Source organism: Haliotis cracherodii, unplaced genomic scaffold (assembly GCF_022045235.1).
Source record: "Haliotis cracherodii isolate W230 unplaced genomic scaffold, xgHalCrac1.p SCAF_6, whole genome shotgun sequence".
In the NCBI taxonomy this organism is placed as follows: domain Eukaryota; kingdom Metazoa; phylum Mollusca; class Gastropoda; order Lepetellida; family Haliotidae; genus Haliotis; species Haliotis cracherodii.
Window position 1 is genome coordinate 67,523,023 of NW_027266319.1, and position 21,868 is coordinate 67,544,890.

Sequence of the window (21,868 nt, forward strand, 5' to 3'; positions counted from 1 at the left end):
CTTTCTGTCAAAGAAAGAAACAGTAGGACCCATTCTTCAATGTAGTTGTGCTGATTGCCCAGCATATGTCTGGGGGTAAGGTTACGTTTGCCTGTATGAAGATTGAGCATTAACTTTCTTTATGTGCTGTAACACTGACACACTGGAATCTCCGAACTCAACATTTCATGGGAGCGGTAAGAATTGTAATAATGGGCGTATGAGTGATTTATGCGTTTGTGTGTGCGTGAGAGAGAGAGAGAGAGAGAGAGAGAGAGAGAGAGAGAGAGAGAGAGAGAGAGAGAGAGAGAGAGAGAGAGCATATGGTGAACGTGTGTTGAACGTGTGATGAACGTACATGATGAACGTGTGATGAGCGTATGTTGAGCATATGATGAGCTTTTGATAAACGTATGGTGAGCGTGTGATGAACGTGTGTTGAACGTCTGATAAACATGTGATGACCGTATGGTGAACGTATGATGAACGTGTAATAAATGTACGATGAGTGTATGATGAACGTGTGATGAGCGTATGATGAACGTCTGATGAACGTATGATGAACGTGTGATAAACGTGTGATGAACGTTTGATGAACGTATGATGAACGTGTGATAAACGTTTGATGAACGTGTGATAAACGTATGATGAACGTGTGATAAACGTGTGATGAACGTATGATGAACGTGTGATAAAAGTGTGATAAACGTATGATGAACGTATGATAAACGTGTGATAAACGTATGATGAACGTGTGATGAACGTGTGATGAACGTGTGATGAACGTATGATGAACGTGTGATAAACGTATGATGAACGTGTGATAAACGTATTATGAACGTGTGATGAACGTATGATGAACGTGTGATGAACGTGTGATAAACGTGTGATGAACGTATGATAAACGTGTGATAAACGTGTGATGAACGTATGATGAACGTGTGATGAACGTATGATGAACGTGTGATAAACGTGTGATGAACGTATGATGAACGTGTGATGAACGTATGATGAACGTGTGATAAACGTGTGTGATGAACGTATGATGAACGTATGATGAACGTATGATGAACGTGTGATGAACGTGTGATGAACGTATGATGAACGTGTGATGAACGTGTGATGAACGTGTGATAAACGTGCGATGAACGTATGATGAACGTATTATAAACGTGTGATGAACGTACGATGAACGTGTGATAAACGTGTGATGAACGTGTGATGAACGTATGATTAACGTGTGATGAACGTATGATGAACGTGTGATAAACGTATTATGAACGTGTGATGAACGTATGATGAACGTGTGATGAACATGTGATAAACGTGTGATGAACGTATGATGAACGTGTGATAAACGTTTGATGAATGTATGATGAACGTGTGATAAACGTATGATGAACCTGTGATAAACGTGTGATGAACGTATGATGAACGTGTGATAAATGTGTGATGAACGTGTGATAAACGTGCGATGAACGTACGATGAACGTATGGTGAACATGTGATGAACGTGTGATGAACGTGTGATGAACGTGTGATGAACGTATGATGAACGTGTGATAAACGTGTGATAAACGTGTGATGAACGTATGATGAACGTATGATAAACGTGTGATGAACGTGTGATAAACGTGCGATGAACGTACGATGAACGTATGGTGAACATGTGATGAACGTGTGATGAACGTGTGATGAACGTGTGATGAACGTATGATGAACGTGTGATAAACGTGTGATGAACGTATGATGAACGTGTGATGAACGTATGATGAACGTGTGATACACGTGTGATGAACGTATGATGAACGTATGATGAACGTATGATGAACGTGTGATAAACGTGTGATGAACGTCTGATGAACGTATGATGAACGTATGATGAACGTGTGATGAACGTGCGATGAACGTGTGATGAACGTGTGATAAACGTGTGATGAACGTGTGATGAACGTATGATGAACGTGTGATGAACGTGTGATGAACGTGTGATAAACGTGTATTGACCGTGTGATGAACGTATGATGAACGTGTGATGAACGTGTGATGAACGTGTGATAAACGTGCGATGAACGTATGATGAACGTATGATGAACGTATGATGAACGTGTATTGACCGTGTGATGAACGTGTGATAAACATATGTTGAACGTGTGATGAGGTGGTGAGGTGAAAAAGGGTATAACGTCGCGTCCAAGATTATTGCACTTACATAACGACGTGTATTTACGTGTGTGTGTTTGTGTGGCTGCTTGTACTAGTCCGGACTGATGCCGATTTATAGTGCTAGCTCTCTGAGATACCATGCCGTAGATCAACATGGATACCCCACTCAGACACAGAATACTGACAAGTCCTACTTTAAGCCCCTTACTGCCAGACAGGGTAATAACAAGATCGAACCCCGGACCTTCCGCTCTCCGGGCGGACGCTCTACCACTAGGCCACTTATAAGTGTGTGATGAGCGCCATTGCACGATTCACGTTTAAGTATTGCACAGCATGGCCATGCCGACATTGTTCTTCTCTGTCAATGTTTAAAGCATCCGAGATTCTGGCTGTTGTTTGTGCTTGAGATTAAATGCATGCTTGTAAGTCAGAGGTGTTTGTTGTGGACTAAATGTGAGCGATTGTTGACTTTGTAGCCCTGAAGTTTTGGGGTATATGAAATACAATGAATAAGCACAGGAGATTCTGACAAGGAATTTTGCTACATTTCACGACGCAAACTGAAACCCGATATATTTGATGCTCTTCTTAGTTTGCTATCACAACGTGGATCGTGGAATACCACTGTCAGTATACATTTGGGGCGATATCGCCCGGACGGATTATCTTAATCATCGCCCCTAAACTTGAGTGGCAGTCATGTGTTTCTTTTTATCTACCAGTGCATTTTACCTCGTATGGAGGAATATGCGTCAAGTTGAAGAAAACCGACAGTTGAAAAGCGTTTTTTGTTCAAGGATGCGCTGACAACTAAAAGGTCAATGGCGCCTAACATTTTGAGGTACGTCATCATGGGATGACGTAATGACGCTGTTCAAATTACCTCCTCCGTGATCTAACGTGGCCTTGGTAACATCGTTCTTTTTTATTATTGTCGAACAAGATGAGGCATCCACATCACTTATGGGTGAAACAGTTTCTTTAAACTTGTCGAATATTAGAATATTACATGGAAAAAGATATGGCAGGATGATGTCAACCATCTCGCATACCGCGGGGTTTTCCCCAACAAATTCTAACCACTGTGTCAGTGCCACAACACTCACAAAATTGCCCGAGCGGGCGTTGGTTCTCTACGTATAATGTGTGTCTCTCAAGTCAAAGGAATGAACAATCCTTGAAAAGTTTCATAACCACATACGTGTACACTTGTTGCTCAGCGTTCGGCATTTGACAAAATACAGCAGTCAAACAAACCGGACCCTGTTGCTCTTTATCCGCCATGTTTGTTTGTTTGTTCGATGTTTAACGCCGCACTCAGCAATATTCAAGCTATATGACAGCGGTCTGTAAATAATCAACTCAGGACCAGACAATCCAGTGATTGACATCTTGAGCATCGATCTACGCAATTGGGATTGATGACATGGATCAACCAAGTCAGCGAGCCTGACCCCTATTCTATTCTACCCCTGATCTTCACGGGTCTAATCCGCCATGTTCGTCCCCTGGCGACGCCAAACTTATCACGCCCGAGGCCGTCGATTCACGTCAGTTACGGTATCATGTAGCGCAACCATCTCTGTACGTGAGGTGAGGTGAGGTGAGGTGAGGTGAGGTGAGGTGAGGTGAGGTGAAATGGGGTTTAACGTCGCGTCCAAGATTATTGCTCTTATATAGCGACGCGCATGCACATGTGTGTGTATGTCTGCTTGTACTAGCCCGGACTGATGCCGATCTATGGTGCTAGCCCACTGAGATGCCATGGCGCAGTTTAACATGAGTACCCCACTCAGACACAGTATACTGACTCCGAGCCGACCAGTCCTTGGTTTAGCCCCTTAATGCCGAGCGCCAGACAGGGTAACAGGGTAACGTCCTTTGGTATGACGCGGTCGGGAATCGAACCCCGGACCCCGGACCTTCCGCTCTCCGGGCAGACGCTCTACCACTAGACCACGGAGGCGGTCCTATCTCGGTAAGTACAGTATTTCATGGCTTGCAGTTGCAGCAGCGACTTGTACAACAGAAAACATCCCAACTCACAATAACCAGCGATACCGAACTTCGGCTCTGTTTCCATGTTAGTTCGGCCCCACAATGCACTTGGAATATTTCCTGTCACGTGATTACACTATACATGGGGGGTAGAGCAAACCCTATTTCTTAATTAATGTAAAAATAGGACCGTATGTTTGTACAGTGGCAGTCTATTATCTGTAGAAGCAAACATTACGGCTTGAATAACTTGAACCCATCATATTATCCTCTTTTAACGAACAGGTGAAAAAAGTGACGACGATCTGTAGCACAACTTTTATTTGTAAAATTGAGAAGATTTCTTAAATTTACAAACTAAAATCTTAGAACATTCGAAATGTACCCGTCAGTCGAAGCTGTTTCTAAGAATAGAAGACGATTTGTTAGTTTGTTGTTTTAGGCCGCATTCGACAATAATTCAGCTACACTATGACAGTCTGTAAATACTGTGGTCCTGTGGTAGATTACGTGATTAATGTTCCATACTGTCTGTGTACGACGAACTCAACCTTAGAAAAAACGTCTTCGTGTGACAATAATGCGTTTTGATGTGAAGGTGAATTTTTTAAACAGTCACTGTTTAACTATCAAAGTATATAAGTGATTCTTGGAGGTATCACGGCTGCATACCTCAAACATACATGTAGAGATGCTTGGTCAAACACGTGCACATTCACTGTCACTTCTTTCTGTCGATGAATCAAGAATTCTGGTATCCTCGTTATTTTTCAGACATTTTGAACGTACGTATATTCTCAGTATGTGGGTAAAATAAACGACCAAATACATACACGGTAGAGCCACAAAGGTACTCAGAAACACAAGAGGTAGAGTCCGCTTCAATTTGGACCAATCAAGAATCTTGTAGATATACGGTTCTCCCTTTTCATTGGCCCCACCAAGTATGTGATAAACGACACTGAAAACTGTGTAGATGACGCCATAGATAACTGGGTAGATCACGTGATACACACGAACTGGCATGGCGGTGATGAGGAGGTTGGACAAGACGTAGATGGAGTTCATACCGTGGAGGATGAATCGCAGCAGTGTCAAACGTTGATCTGAAAGGCGAGCAAAATAATTATAAATGTACAGAACAGAACTGCATTTTATTTCTCTCTGGCCCAATGCATCGGCATATGAGGTACAAACAGTATTTTACATGGCGGTGGATAGAGGTTAACCGGAAGTGTTTACAATTTTCATTATGAAATTAACAAATTTTACATAGTTTTTTTTGGACAGAGACCGTATGGCAGCTAAATACATGTACAAGGTAAATCCGACGTTAAGACATTTTTTTCAATAACCATGAACTTCGTTTTATATAAATAGAAACTAAAAAATGTCTAACGAATTTGATAGACCAGCATCACTTGTCCTTGGTGGTCTACGGATGCCTGTTATACATGTACAGTTTAATGATGCGCTCATTTATGTATACTTGCATCACGTGCATGTATGTATTGTTAAGACAGCAATGCTGTACTCACCCTTGAAAATGAAGATCCAGTAGAGGGCGCTGATGTGTAAACTCCCTTCAGTGACGACACTGTTGAGGAGCCAGGATAGCTTCAAGTACCAAGGTAGATGTGACGTGAAACCTATAGCGGAAAATATTTTGACAGTGTAAATTTCGATTTTACCATAGCAGAGAAGTCAACTTTGGCCTTACGTACCATTGCATTGTTCATGTCCCAACTCCACTTTCGACCCTGATCATATAATACAATATGCTTTCTATAACGAAACCCGGGTTTGATTCCCAACATGGGTATAATGTGTGAAGCCCATTTCTGGTGTCCTCCGTCGTGATATTGCTGGAATATTACTAAAAGCGGCGTAAAACCATACTCACTCACTCACTCTATAACGAAACGATCTTGTAGAGATATGCAAGGGTCATATTATTGTGACATAGTTTGCTTATGCTATTTGCTATAGGGAAAACGGGTGGCCGAGTGGGCTAAGTCGCCGGAATGAGTGCAGAGTTGTGTCCCTTAGTCGCTGCTTCGAATCCAATATTATAACCTGATTATCTCACTCACCTAGTCCTATCTCCCACGTTTCTTGGTCACATATATCATTCTGTTTAGAATGTTCGTTGGTAGGTAATACAGATTCGTGGTATTGCTGCTACAATGGAAGGGTTAGTCTAATTTCTCAATGTAAACTTTAGTCACTATGCTCACTCATCCGTGAAGATCCGGGGTAGAATAGGTCTTCAGCAACCCATACTTGCCGTAAAAGGCGACTATGCTTGTCGTAAGAGGCGACTAACTGGATCGGGTGGTCAGGCTCGCTGACTTGGTTGATGCATGTCATCGATCCCAATTGAGTGGATCGATGTTCATGATGTCAACCACTGTCTGATCAGACTCGATTATTTACAGATAGCCGTCGGAATATTGCTGAGTGCGGCAACAGACAAACAAATATCTCTACAGAGCGCAGTTTGTAATGATAAGGTCCATTCGGAATTGATCCAGTGAGTTCTGCTTCTATTTGTATATCTCCAGTATTATAGACACTGAATACTCATTTACCCTTTATAATGTCCTGTCTGTTGATCCTGACGAACACCACGATGACTGCGTCCAGGACAGCACTGGTGGTCAGCAGGAGGTAGGTCCAGTTGGTGAGGTAGATGAACCACACAGCGCCACCTAGCGGTGATGACGTCACTTTGGTCGCATACACCATGCTACTGACAAGCCAGGAAGTATGAAACAGAGCCCAGAATATCCTCCAGGACAGGTAGAGACGAGGGTGGCCCCACTGAAACAGACGTTATTTAATAATTCAAATGCAGTAGGTGTACTCGACCATCACGCACATGTACACGGACTGATACAGGTCACTCGACCATCACGGACTGATACAGGTTATTCTACCATCACACACACGGACTGATACAGGCCACTCGACCATCACGCACACGGACTGATACAGGTTACTCGACCATCACGCACACGGACTGATACAGGTCACTCGACCATCACGCACACGGACTGATACAGGTCACTCGACCATCACTCACACGGACTGATACAGGTCACTCGACCATCACGCACACGGACTGATACAGGCCACTCTACCATCACCCACACGGACTGATACAGGCCACTCGACCATCACTCACACGGACTGATACAGGTTACTCTACCATCACGCACACGGACTGATACAGGTCACTCAGTGCTGGTTATTTATAGTACATATTACAATGAACATTCAAGTATTCTTCACTTAAATAATCCTTCATGTTGGGATAAAACAAATCTAATAAATTTACCTTCAAAGTATAATATTCAATTTTGAATGAGAATAGTCAAATGCATATCCGTTTATTATGTGGCTATAATCGACACTGATTATTCCCTGGCGTTCATGTCTTGAATTCAGAAAATGTTGACACATTCCTGGACAATATCTGAGAATAGATATACTGTTTCGGGATGGGTCGTCGGGAACAGATGCAAGATTGCTGATGCGGCATTAACAATAGTCATACATTCATGTTACCATAAGGGGCGGTCGGGTAGCCTAGTGGTTGAAGCGTTAGTTCATCATGCCGAAAACCCGGGTTCGATTCCCGACATGGGTACAATGTGTGAAGCCCATTTCTGGTGTCCCCCGCCGTGATATTGCTGGAATATTGCTAAAAGCGGCGTAAAACCATACTCACTCACTCATTTAACTTTGGAGGCTTTAATTGCATTAGTGGTTAAATCGAGTGTGCTTGTCCAGCTGGAAGCTGACATATGAGTAAAATACCAGAATATATTTTATACATACTTTCATTAATCAAATCTGGCACAAAACAAACTGACCGACAGAATAGGTACTTATTGAACTTGCATTTCCGTTCAGGTTAATTGGCGGATACCAGGAGGACTGCAGTCCACCATGAACTGATAGTAAACGGGGAGTACACACAAGGGCACGAGTCGGGAAGTACACGCTGAATGTTAAGACAGAGTTACACTGCACATGTTGTGCTATCGTACGGCGATTACAGGTCTTCAGCTGTTTGTTGTTCTCAAATGCCCGCACAACTTCAAAGAATAGTCAACTGTAGGGACAAACCTCAACATCTATTTTACATGTAACACAATGCCTTTTAGAAAGTTGTCAAATGTAACAAATGTTAAATTTGGGATAACACTTTATTTAAGGACAGATTCCTGCTGGCGATTACAGGTTGATGCCTCACTCGGGCAGTGTGGGTTCCAATCCTGGACGGTACTCGACCTAAAAAAGGATCAGAATCTGTCCTTTCCTTATAAAGTGTTATCCAAAATATAACATTTGTTATATTTAACAATGTTGGAATAGAAGAATATTTCCACAAATGTAATGGAAAATATTTAGGTTTGTTTTTCTCAAGATTTTACTCGAGTAAACAGTGGTAATAATTAGCCTACACTACCTATTGACATACACTGTACTACATGATACTGGCTGTCCAATATGGAGAACTTGCTGAACGTTTCTGGGTCTCATATATCATTCTGTTTAGAACGTACGCGAGGAGGTAATACAGATTCGTGGTATTGCTGCTACTATAGTAGGGTTAGTCTAGTTTCTCGATGTAGTCTTTAATCAAGATCCAGGGTCGAATAGGTCCTCAGCAACCCATGCTTGCCGTAAAAGGCGACTATGCTTGTCGAAAGAGGCGGCTAACGGGATCGGATGGTCAGGCTCGCCGACTGGGTTGATGCATGTCATCGTATTCGAATTGCGTAGATCGATGCTCATGATGTCAGTCACTGGATTGTCTCATCCAGACTCGATTATTTACAGACCGCCGTCATATACAGTTAATTGACTTCTCACGAATCAAAGGATTACCACTAGCGGAAGTGTATTGTCCGGGTAAGTTAGACAATTTTGTGTGCATTTCAGTGTTTTGTGTATGAAAATGACCGTCCGGTTCCGGAAACTTAATTTCCGTATATACGGGTAAATTGATATAGTAATTATATCGTTTTGAATGAAAATCGTCGGGGAACCGAGGTTTCCGGATATCTGAAGTTCGTATAAGCGGGGCATGACTGTAGCTGGAATATTGCTGAGTGTGGCGTTAAACAACAAACAAACAACAAACACTATGGTCACTGACCAAAACCAGTTAAACCTTTGTACCGCGAATTACATGGCCTCGTGATAGATGTATTGCTTAAGTTTTATATCTATTCTATTATCTCGAACTTTGGATCATAAGTCGACAATATATATCCAGTGCATGGTCTAAAAAAGACTTCGAATCAAACTAGGACTGACACATATGATTTTCCTATCTTTTAACATTGTCTATCGTATAGTATACTTTATACAACTTCATAATAAACTGCGTAAAGTATGTATTACGAATGGAATGGTAAAGAAACTGTTGAAATATTTAAATATTAAATACTGAAATATGAATCGCCAATATTTATGAATACCTACCTGTGATGTGACAAATCTTTGAGGTTCATTGTGGTTCAGTCCAAAGTTGCAAATACGGAATTCGCTTTTAATACCCATGATAAACATCAATGAATGTCACATACGTTGACCATCTGAACACAGTTGGAGAATGGCAGTGCAACAACACTTGACCAAACTGAAAACGTCTCTCTCTTTTGTCAGCTGCCTGATACAAACATGGAACATTTAACCCACATCTACAGGTAGAGGTTATTGAGCAACGTCCTCCGAGGTGTATTTTAAAACACGATAAAGAAACCTTCGACAATGTCTAACCATTAATCCGGAGTCACAGAAACACTAACACCTCCAATATCCATACACACATTTCCACTACGAGTTGTACGCCTGAGTGCGCTATTTCATTCATGAGCGGCCAGTGTCACGAATACGTGGCTTCCCACCAACTGGCGCCGGGAGATGCTGGCATCAGTTATATACTCCCAGACTCAGTACCGGAGGAGGCGCTCACAGAAGCATCAGCTGCTTTGGAGCGGGGCTGTGGAGTAATTGGGGGAAAGTTTGAGAAGCAGCGGTGATGATGCAAGGCATGGGTACAGGAGCGAGCGTCGCGGACCTCAGAGAAGCAGAGTATCTTGTACAACTGGTATCGTTATCAGACATAATGCACAACAAATCGTGCGCTTGTATTAAAGGCGTAATTATCATATAGATGCGAGTACTTCCTGTTAGAAGTCAGTGATAGTTATGTCAAGTTTGAACACAGAGTTTGTCGAGAGCGTTAATTAATATTTTATTATTTATAAAACATTATTGGTAATATAAATGTGTTCTTAGCACAGATGTGTTTTGTCGAACCATTTTCTTTTATGCATACAATGGACATCCGAACAATCATATCATTTTAAAGATTGTGTTTCGCTGACGCCTTTTAAACCCCGCTGTACAATGAAATGTTTGGACATGCAGTTGTTGATGCTAATTAAAACACTTGCAATGACTTGGAGTTTGTTTGTTGTTTAACGCCGCACTCGGCAATATTCCAGCTTTATGATGGCGGTCTGTAAATAATCGAGTCTGGACCAGGCAATCCAGTGATTGATATCACCATCGATCTACGCAGTTGGGATACGATGACATGCATCAATCAAGTCAGCGAGTCTGACCACCCAGTCCCGTAGTTAGAACTGAGGTTATGTCATGAGCGGTCCTCCAAAACCCCAATACTGATACTCTTCACAGATCTCACAACAGGTGCAGTGTCACTCATAGCTTCATAGTTTCCGGGGGGCACGGGTGGCCCAGTCGTCTAAGGCGCCGCAATTCGCTGTGCAGATTTGCGTCCCTTGGGCACGCCAGAAACCTATGATTGTGGGTTCGAATCCCGGTTCGCCCCGATTATGTTTTAGGTTTGTTAGCACCATACCCGTGCTCGTAGGTTTCACCGAGGTGGTAAACGTCTGAGACCTGCATCACTTAGGGCTTTCCTCCCACATTAAGCTGACACGCCGTGATATAACTGGAATACTGTTAAAAGCGGCGTTAAAACCAACTCAGTCACTCACTCATAGTTTCCCAACAGCAGACCTTAGCTTTTATTCTTCCAAAACCTGCCATGATAATTTAAGAAAGAGACGCCAGCTTTTACATCAAAAGTGTTTTATGTGTGTACATATGGGTTTTAATGTATTGCATTGTTGTATATATTTTACTTAAGTTTTAAAGTGCCTCTCATAAATCTCTAAGCGATTGGTCGTGTATAATACATGTCTCAATTCTTAATTTTATATGCATGTATCCCCACGAGTGAGACGTAAATAAAATCTTCTGTCTGTCTGTCCTTAGATAGATATCAGTAACTCTGACACACAATCGCGTTGGACAGTCACTCAACAGTCAAGTTTATTGCTGTGCGATGAAAGAGGATTACATAATAACCGCCGAATGGATGTATGTGTATCTATTTTGGATGATTGAATGAGTGAATCAGTATCTTTGCTGTTCAGTAGACGACGTCATATAAGAACTATTACCAGAAATCATGTGTATAAGCAGGAAATATTCATAATTTTATTAAATGACTGTCAGAAAAATATTTTTAATATCAGATAATACTCAGACATTAGTACATGCTAAACAATCCAAACATCCACCCCATTGCCTGTAGAGCCTGCAAATGGTCAATAGTTTATTCGGTGCCTCGGCAGAGGGTACGCGGGACACAAATATAATCGTATTTGGAAGACAGATTCGACATTTGAAACAAATAAATGATGTGCGTATAAGTTTCCTTTAAATAAATATATTTTAGTTTGTTAATATCGTTTTGGCAATTTAATCTTGAATCGCACCCTGTTCTTAATGCTGCTGAGAATTTTGTTAAGCAGTATTCGGGTTGAGGGTTGAGCAATGACAATCAGTGTGAAAAATTAGACAGTGTTCGGGATTTGAGGGTAGGAGAGGGGTTGGCTACCTTGTGTCATCTACATGCATATGTAGGTTTACGGTAAGGTGGTCGTAAAGAAACGAAGCGTCAAGTTACGGCTACAGTCTTGTCCCTGCGTCACACCAAACCATTCACAACACTCTGGACATGTCGCAAGGACCACTTGTAAACTTCGCAATACGTGTAGACTTTGTATAGTGACGCATATAATGATATCATTTAAAATCGTAACGAGGACAACAGTCAGGTGACCTCCACATAACTTTCAGGCGACCACTAACGACCCCATTTGCGACATCTTTGTAGGCGGCAGTGACATCATTCAAGACTACGATTCTGTAAGAGTGCGAAACACCAGGCAGTGAACTGGATGCCATAATTTCAGTGATACGTAATACACTAGAGTCATGCATCACTAGGGTCTACATCACTACTTGTTTCGGGAAATAGATATCCTTTTCGTATTGAAGTAAAATTGTAACGAGACAATGCGACCCCGTGGTCTCGATCCCCACCTTCCTCTACATCTACACAACCTGGATAGGTAGAACAATAGCAGCGCACCCATGCCTGTACCCAATGGGTATCCCATGTTCCTATCTCATGTTAGCATCCCATGTTTGCATCCATGCTTGTATCCAATGTCTGTATCCCATGTCTGTATCCTATGTTTGCATCCCATGTTTGTACCAAATGTGTGCATCCCATGTTTGTATCCCATGTTCCTATCTCATGTTCGTATCTCATGTTAGCATCCCATGTCTGTATCCCATGTTTGCATCCATGCTTGTATCCCAATTGTGCATCCCACGTTTCTACCCCATGCTTGTATCCCATCTTTGTATCCCATGTTTGTACCAAATGTGTGCATCCCATGTTTGTATCCCATGTTCCTATCTCATGTTCGTATCTCATGTTAGCATCCCATGTCTGTATCCCATGTTTGCATCCATGCTTGTATCCCAATTGTGCATCCCACGTTTCTACCCCATGCTTGTTTCCCATCTTTGTATCCCATGTTTGTACCAAATGTGTGCATCCCATGTTCCTATCTCATGTTCGTATCTCATGTTAGCATCCCATGTCTGTATCCCATGTTTGCATCCATGCTTGTATCCCAATTGTGCATCCCACGTTTTACCCCATGCTTGTATCCCATCTTTGTATCCCATGTTTGTACCAAATGTGTGCATCCCATGTTTGCATCCCATGTTTGTATCCATGTCTATATCCCAAGTGTGCATCCCATGTTTTTACCCTATGTTTGCATCCCATGTTTGTTTCCAGTGATTGCGTTCCATGCTTGTACTCAATCCCTGTACCCCATGTTTGTATCCATGTTTGTACCCTATGTTTGTACCCCAAGTTTGTACCCCATGTTTGCATCCCATGTTTGTGTCCAATGATTGTGTTCTATGCTCGTACTCAATCCCTGTACCCCATGTTTGTATCCATGATTGTACCCCATGTTTGTACCCCAAGTTTGTACCCCATGTTTGTATCCTATGTTTGTATCCATGATTGTACCCCATATTTGTTACAGAATCAGATGAGTAAGGGTCAGGCGACATGGATGACTGAATATGTTTCAGATCACCGCGCTGTAGCTGGTAAATTGCTAACTGCGGCGTACAACAACATCCGCTCACTCACGCAAAGAAAAACACATATAACCCTGTACCCTAATAAACACATCTGGTTTTATACGTGCCCCCCACACACGGAAGTCAAGAAGTGACTTTGTTTGTTGTTACTCTGCGGGAGATTTTGTCGGCAGTACAAACCTGGAAAACCCTACACAAATAAGCCTAAAGGTTATCACACATTTAAATTTGTAATATTGTTAGGTCTAGAGGAACGCTGACATTTAGTGTTATCGGTTTCTTGTAACTTGCGATGAAAAAGTAAAAAAGAACCGAAAAAAGAAGTTAGGGGTTATGTAAATCTTCAATGTGACGTTTTTATGGATGTCAACCTGCTTTAGAGTGAAACATGTGCAAATGTAATTACATCTATTACATTTACTCCTTTTCTTTGAAAGAAGCGATTGCGAAAGCATTTTCGTGAGTGAAAAAGAGACTATACGCTGATATAAGCGAAAACCTATTGGATTTAATGCACCTGAGGTAGACTGAATGCTATTGTCAGCTAGCTGTTGTACAGAATTTTGACATAACTTTGCCGCCATCGTATAAGAAGGACTTGCGCACTTCAAGAACAAACCTCCAGAGCATGCGTGTTTGGACAATCTGTATCAGCGTTTTAAACCTCACACATTTAGACAGACATGAGACAATTCTTTCAAACATGAATTCATTTTATACGCAATCAGAAGCCGCTTCTGATCTTGACAGTTTTGTGGTACGGGTGACAACAACGTGTACACCGACAGCCATGTGACAAACAGTAATATCCTCTATACGTCCATAGTACTTGACACCCGTGAAGATCCGGGGTAGAATAGGTCTTCAGCAACCCATGCTTGCCGTAAAAGGCGACTATGCTTGTCATAAGAGGCGACTAACGGGATCGGGTGGTCAGAATCGCTGACTTGGTTGATGCATGTCATCGTATCCCAGTTAAAAACATGTAACCGTTGACAGTTTTATACATGTAACCGTTTAACCAATTATAAACATGTAACCGTTTCACCAGTTATAAACATTTAACCGTTTAACAAGTTATAAACATGTAACCATTGACAGTTATATACATGTAACCGTTTACCAGTTATATACATGTAACCGTTTACCAGTTATATACATGTAACCGTTTACCAGTTATATACATGTAACCGCTTAACCAGTTTTATACATGTAACCGTTTACCAGTTATATACATGTAACCGCTTAACCAGTTATATACATGTAACCGTTGACAGTTATATTCATGTAACCGTTTACCAGTTATAAACATGTTACCGTTGACAGTTATATACATGTAACCGTTTACCAGTTATATACATGTAACCGTTGACAGTTATATTCATGTAACCGTTTACCAGTCATATTCATGTTACCGTTGACAGTTATATACATGTAACCGTTGACAGTTATATACATGTGACCGTTTACCAGTTTTATACATGTAATCGTTGAGGGTTATATAATGTAACCACTGACCAGTTATACACATATATATTGTAATTTTTGGAAGTCTGACGCATTCTCCGACTAACGTACAGTAGATTATGACTAAACACACCTCTCGACGTCAGTAGATAGACAACAATACCGAATACAGACACACGTATGTTGGGCTACACTCTCTGTCTGCGGGGACTTACACAAAGTAGTGTCTTCCTTCATGTATTTCCAATCTATTTCAACTAACATTTTCCCAGTGAGAAATATGTCATTATGTAGCAGCGAAATCGTCTCACATCACCGTAATTATGTGGAGACAGTCCTAGTTTGAGTGTATGTCCATGGGTGAGGTGAGGTGAAATGGGGTTTAACGTCGCGTCAAAGATTATTGCACTTATGTAGCGACGTGCATGTACGTGTGTGTGTTTATGTGGCTGCTTGTACTAGTCCGGATTGATGCCGATTTATAGTGCTAGCTCACTGGGATACCATGCCGCAGTTTAACATGAATACCCCACTCAGACACAGTATACTGACTCCGAGCCGACCAGTCCTTGTTTTAGTTCCATAATGCCCAGTGCTAGACAGGATAACAACAAGTACCATTTTTTAACGTCTTTTGGTATACGCGGCCGGGGATCGAACCCTTCCTCTCTCCGGGCGGACGCTCTACCACTAGACCACGGGGGCGGTCCCGTATGTACATGGCTGTTCAAGACATCTCTGTGACACACAAGAAGAAACTCTACAGCAGGTCAATCAAACATATATCAGTGACTTCATGCTTGACATACTGAGTCGTGTATGTTTCAATATGTTCCAAGGAGGGACGTTGGGGACTGTGAGTGAAGGAGGGCCGGACCCCGACTGTGTCAAAGTAAAACTTGAACTGAAACCCAGAGCAGGCATCTAGACGAACCGTGACGGACTCCATGACATCGTTTATCTCTCTGAACCATAACAACGCAGCAGGATCTATACACGGAGTAGACCCCACTAGCAGTTATGCGTTGATATACACACGCAGTAGACCCCACTAGTTGTTATGCGTTGATATACACACGGAGTAGACCCCACTAGTTGTTATGCGTTGATCACAACGGTTTAGCTTATATAGTTTAACTTGTACTAATACGTTACGTTATGGTAGCATCCTGATATACTCCTTTATAAGAGACGTACACCTGTATAATGACATATATAAAGTAAGTACAAATAGTGAATATCCCTAAATAAAAATAGATAAATAATTAATAATTAAATAAAGCGACAAAACCATTTCAATATCCAATAGAAATATCTGCTTAAAGAAGAGTCGACAGTACGATTCCGACTATATCATGAGCATGTGTTTATGAAACACTATCAATTAGTGATGATACTTTAAGTTCGAGAAAAAGTGAGCATATCCTGCCCCACCTGTGGCACCCGTCACAAATACATGCAACGGCAAGTCAACTGTTCAAAACCTTAATCAAACCACTTCTGAGCAAGAGTTGTATGACACTTTTTGAAACCTTGGTAGATAGAAAATGCTCGCTTGTATCTCAAAAGTTGCGAAATGTAAACACCAAACTTAAGGCTGGAGCTGCTGGAATATTGCTCGACATGAAGGGAAAGTTGTCTATTGGACATATAAAGAATAAGGAAAACAATAATAAATGAACTATGATATACATTGAGAATAAAATCTTTTTAGAAGATATATATATCCGTCAGTTCGTTATAAGCGTATTCGTTATAGACGTAGTTTACCGTTAGTTATCCACACCATAAGGGACCAATTCCTTGAATATTATGAATGTGTGAGTATTGTTTTACGCCGCTTTTAGCAATATTCTAGCAATATCACGGCGGGGGACTCCAGAAATGGGCTTCACACATTGTACCCAAATCGGGAATCGAACCCGAATCTTCGGCGTGACGGGCGAACGCTTTAACCACTAGGCTACCCGACCGCCCCTGAATAATATGATCCTTCCTATCCATGTGTACCACCTACACTGCGTTGCCACGTTGGATGTACATACGGAGATAAGGCAAGAGGCATTCAAGTCTCGAATATCTGAAATGCTGCCTACAGGGAACTAACTTAAACCACTCACTCATTCACCCACCCACTCATTCACCCACTCACTCATTCACCAACTCACTCAATTTCTCACTCATTCATCCAGTCACTCATTCATCCACTCACTCATTCATCCACTCACTCATCCACACAGTCACTCATTCATCCACTCACTCATTCACCCACTCACTCATCCACTCACTCATTTATCCACTCACTCATTCATCCGCTCACTCATCCACCCACTCACTCATTCACCCACTCACTCACTCATTCACCCACTCACTCATTCACCCACCCACTCATTCACCCACTCACTCATTCATCCACTCACTCATTCACCCACGCACTCATTCACCCACTCAGTCATTCACCCACTCACTCATTCACCCACTCACTCATTCACCCACTCACTCATTCACCCACTCACTCATTCATCCACTCACTCATTCACCCTCGGACTCATTCACCCACCCACTCATTCACCCACTCACTCATTCATCCACCCACTCATTCATCCACTCACTCATTCACCCACTCACACATTCACCCACTCACTCATTCACCCACTCACTCATTCACCCACGCACTCATTCACCCACTCACTCATTCACCCACTCAGTCATTCACCCACTCAGTCATTCACCCACTCACTCATCACCCACTCACACATTCACCCATTGACATTTAAACTTGTTTTAAATACCATTAGAATGTACAACTCAAGCTGAAAAAAACCAATACTAGTTATATCAAATACACTACAGTAAAAATATCACGATCACACTTTATGCTGCTAGGAAGCTATATTTTGGGGAAACAGGGGTCAAATGCGATTGTAAGAAAGTAAGACGTTCGTCAGAACATAGAAATAACTTTCCAGGGGCCACAGAAGGGGATCTTATCAAATCTGCCGATGATATTTTCATGTTTACTGTTTACGAGTATGTAATATCATAACAAGCCGGACCTGCTACACGTTGATAACATTGAGACACGTCATTTATAATAATAGTTTTCAAGATCCAATTTAAATCCTGCTTGAAGAAGAATCAAGCACCCAGCGCGGCTAATTAACAGTTATCCCAGCCGCTAGTGTATCATATGCCATTGGGATGAAAACAAATAATAGTCGTCTTTGACATGACGATACTAGTATTACAGAAGTAATATAATTCAAAATTCTCCAACTAACCAAGTCTGACAGGGCTATTGCTGGAATGATTACGATTTAATCATAATTAGTTATATGTGATCCGCATCACTGAAAAGATAAAGAGAACAAAGAGCTTGCGTTGCAGCATCATTAACTCGGTCCCGCTTGGTGTCAACGCAGGTTTATTTGGTATTTTTCTTTAAGTATCTTAAGAACCTTGCTTGAAATTGGCGCCACTTGTAATGGGAATCTCATGTTCTGGTCTGGTACATTTGTGATTTAATCACAGTTTTATCTGTTGGTTTGAACGAGGAACTAACTCGTTATTAGTTCGTCTTGTCATCAATATGCCATAATATTAGCTTTGATTCAATGTAAATACACAAGTGTAAATATAGAAAGTTAAATTAGGGATGTGTTTATTTATATTTAGTCGTTGTTGATATTTCCACGTTACTGTTTAAGGGTCAATATCATATTCATTTGGAATACACATATGACATGGACAATTTGTATCAACATGTGTACATGTGAATATGTGTTGGGTCACGAGTGAAGTATAAGCGTTGTTTGTCGTACATGATTGCATACCTGATGGAAGGACCAACATCATGTAATTACCCTCTGTAATTAATTACAATGTTTCAATATTTGTTATTCTCCTATTCTTAATAATGTGAAATGTCTTCTTCGCTCTCTTTGGTGTACAATGAAACAAATATGGTTCAATTGTGACAGTTGTGGAGTAAAAATCGAAATTTGAATGCTCATTTAACTTTGAAAAAAGAGATTGAACACAAAAATCTTTAACTCTTGGTTGAAATTCTAAAATTAATAAATCAATGTTTTTAACACTTTGGTTATTCCACACAAATTAAATCAATATGAAAAAAGTGCCGTCCTATTGAAGAGTAGGCAATACTGACGCCTGCATCAGTCATAATGTTGGTATGTCGGGTCACTGGTTGCCGTTGTTGTTAAGATCACTTTGGGGAACATCAAAAACCAAGATCGTCATACGCATCAAATTCGCTTGGATTCTATATTAGTTATGCATAGATCTACTACTGGCCTTATCTAATCGAGCAGTATTTCCATTTGCCTGGTACGACTACAGATAGATCGGGGTGCCTATGAACGCTATGTCTTTTCTCATGTTGACGGTGACCTTGCCCTTCGTTTTAAGCTGCCGCTGAAACACAATGAAAGCATACTCGAGTTTGTTGCATTTCACGTCTTCAGTATAAGGTCGTACAGTTAGGCCTAACATTTTTGGCGAGCACTCTAATCTATCTGTTCCGAATGGTACCGACAGGATGTCAATTCAGCTGAGAGATCAAAGGAAACCGAACCATGTTGATTGCACAGTAATAAATGAAATACAAGACTCTCATTAGATACCGTTTTTATTAATATTGAGGCGTTATTAATCAATATAAATTAGGATATATCTTGTGCAGGTACGAAGCCCTTAACAATGTTGAAAGGATCGGGTATGAACATACTGTTAATATTATATTCATAATTTGTTGTTAGGAGGAAACTGCAAACAAATTCCAATTTGTGGGTCTCCAAACGTGAACGTTTTACTTAGAATGTACTGTGATTTGATTGCCAATTACTAAATGAAATACTAAATGCCTGACGTGATAATACTAAATTATTAGCATATGCCGGAACAGTTTGCTGTTTAGAGAACTGCATAGTCGAATGATCAGTAACTCTCGGTTAATGAGTCAATTATCCAAGATATAAGATAAGATAAGATAATATTTTATTTGCGTGTCACGCAGTATAAAAACATACATTCAAAGTACATGACAAAATATAAAATTTATCACCCGGCCAGTTGGCCTATGAGACACAAGAGATAAAAAATAACTCAGTTTTATGTAAAGAGATTATACTAGTATCGTTTAGTGAGATACAAATGTAAAATATATACGAACGTGTGGTAACGGAACTATTTTATAAGTACTTATTTGAAAATGTCCCATTGTTAATATCTTTTGTAACTGTTGAGAAATCCTTTAAGGAAGAATACCATTAAAACTAAATATAATTAGACTTGTATAAACATGTGGTTAAATCCTATCAGGAAGAATAACAACTACTTGTGGATCAGAAGTGCACTATGTACAATGCAAGTTGAAATTTTCTTCTTTTATACATAGCAGTAACAACTGCGGCTAGGGGAATAGCTAGACTATCATTCTGCTTAACATATATAAATTGGTCTTCTGGGGTTAAACTTCTTAGACAAGTATGTACTGGAGAAAACAAATGAAAATAGTCATATCGTAGATCAGAGTAGTATTCACATTATGTGAGGAAATGTACTTCGTGTTCGACACACTGGCGGTCACATAACCTACATAAACGGTGGTGTAGTGGTGTCTTTGAACTGGAGTACCGACCAACTTCAACCTCCAAAGGGAGAGAACTGCAGCGTATATATACGCAGATATATATATGCAGATATATCCTACGTAGTTTTACATCTCTCGTGTCAAACCAACTCAATCACCCTGAAGCATTAAAACCTATGTTTTTGTTTTATCAAATCCGACAAGAACGCTATATTGTCAATAACACCTCGCTCCTAACCGAGTTGTCTCACATTGTCTGCAATCATAGAGTGTGACGAGCCTGTTTCGTTTGATCCGTACTGTTATGTGATGTATAACACTCCTATAACACACTCACTCACTGTCAAATATAACACTTCTATAACACACTCACTCACTCACTGTGACATATAACGCTCCTATAGCAAACTCACCCAGTCACCTTGCCTCTCTATGTTTAGTAAAGCAGGACTAGACGTGTCTTCATGTGGAATAGATATGGTGCGTATTGCACGTTGATGTTTTAAATTTACCAATTGTCCAGCCACATCATGACCTAGAGTGGGCTCCACACATTGCATAGGGAATAAAACCCGGGTCTTATCATCCGGGCCAACACTTTAACCGCAAGGCTACTGAACTGAACATTAATGTTATAGACCCTTCTGTTTCTGTAGATAGTTCGGGAGATTATCGAAGGATTATAAGCGCAATCAAATATATCGCCTCTAATGCCAGGAAAGCTATGTTCTGTCTCCTGAAGAGAACAAGAAATATTCATTTACCTCTCGATTGCCTTATCTCGGCTTTTGATTCTATGGTATCACCTATCTTGTTTGCACTCTTTTGTACCACTGCCGATGGTTTGGAGAGAAATGAACTGTTCTGTTCTGTGCTACTTTGCCTGTTACGTCCAAAGAAATCTGTTTGGCAGATAATCAAGACCGAATTTTATCTGACGTTGGTGTTCTATATTGCAATACAAAGGTAATATTCATGGCATATTGGTGTTTTAAATGACGGCGAAGTTTGATCTTCACTGAAATTTGAGCTTGATACATTGACAGAGATAACATTGTTAAACTCTAATAGAATGTAACTTGACCTAACTTTGAATGTACCCAGTCTCCCTCA

At 40.9% G+C, this 21,868-nt stretch overlaps 2 protein-coding genes across 3 annotated transcripts in view; one reads left to right on the forward strand and one right to left on the reverse strand.

The window, feature by feature from the left end:
* The window catches only part of LOC139445756 (protein rolling stone-like), a 298,150-nt gene that overhangs the window by 65,543 nt on the left and 210,739 nt on the right, over positions 1–21,868 (forward strand). The gene's annotated exons all lie outside the window — the stretch shown is intronic.
* LOC139445842 (protein rolling stone-like) lies at positions 4,536–10,059 on the reverse strand. Of its 2 annotated transcripts, none has more exons than XM_071227071.1 (4): positions 9,943–10,059; positions 6,738–6,969; positions 5,685–5,795; positions 4,536–5,252 (listed from the first exon to the last, which is right to left on the reverse strand). In XM_071227071.1, exons 1-4 carry the CDS (start codon positions 9,943–9,945, stop codon positions 4,846–4,848), a joined length of 753 nt encoding a protein of 250 aa, XP_071083172.1. In that variant the 5' UTR covers positions 9,946–10,059; the 3' UTR covers positions 4,536–4,845. The 2 variants fall into 2 exon arrangements, with proteins under 2 accessions (XP_071083172.1, XP_071083171.1); XM_071227070.1 differs by having other exon boundaries at positions 9,646–10,059.

Bases quoted from the DNA above. Each gene is read 5' to 3' on its own strand.
- LOC139445842 (XM_071227070.1), bottom strand. From the start codon at position 9,732: ATGTTTATCATGGGTATTAAAAGCGAATTCCGTATTTGCAACTTTGGA. The intron at 6,970-9,645 runs GTAGGTATTCAT...CGTCTGTTTCAG, and splicing joins AAAGATTTGTCACATCACAG to TGGGGCCACCCTCGTCTCTA. The intron at 5,253-5,684 runs GTGAGTACAGCA...CTCGCCTTTCAG, and splicing joins CTGGATCTTCATTTTCAAGG to ATCAACGTTTGACACTGCTG.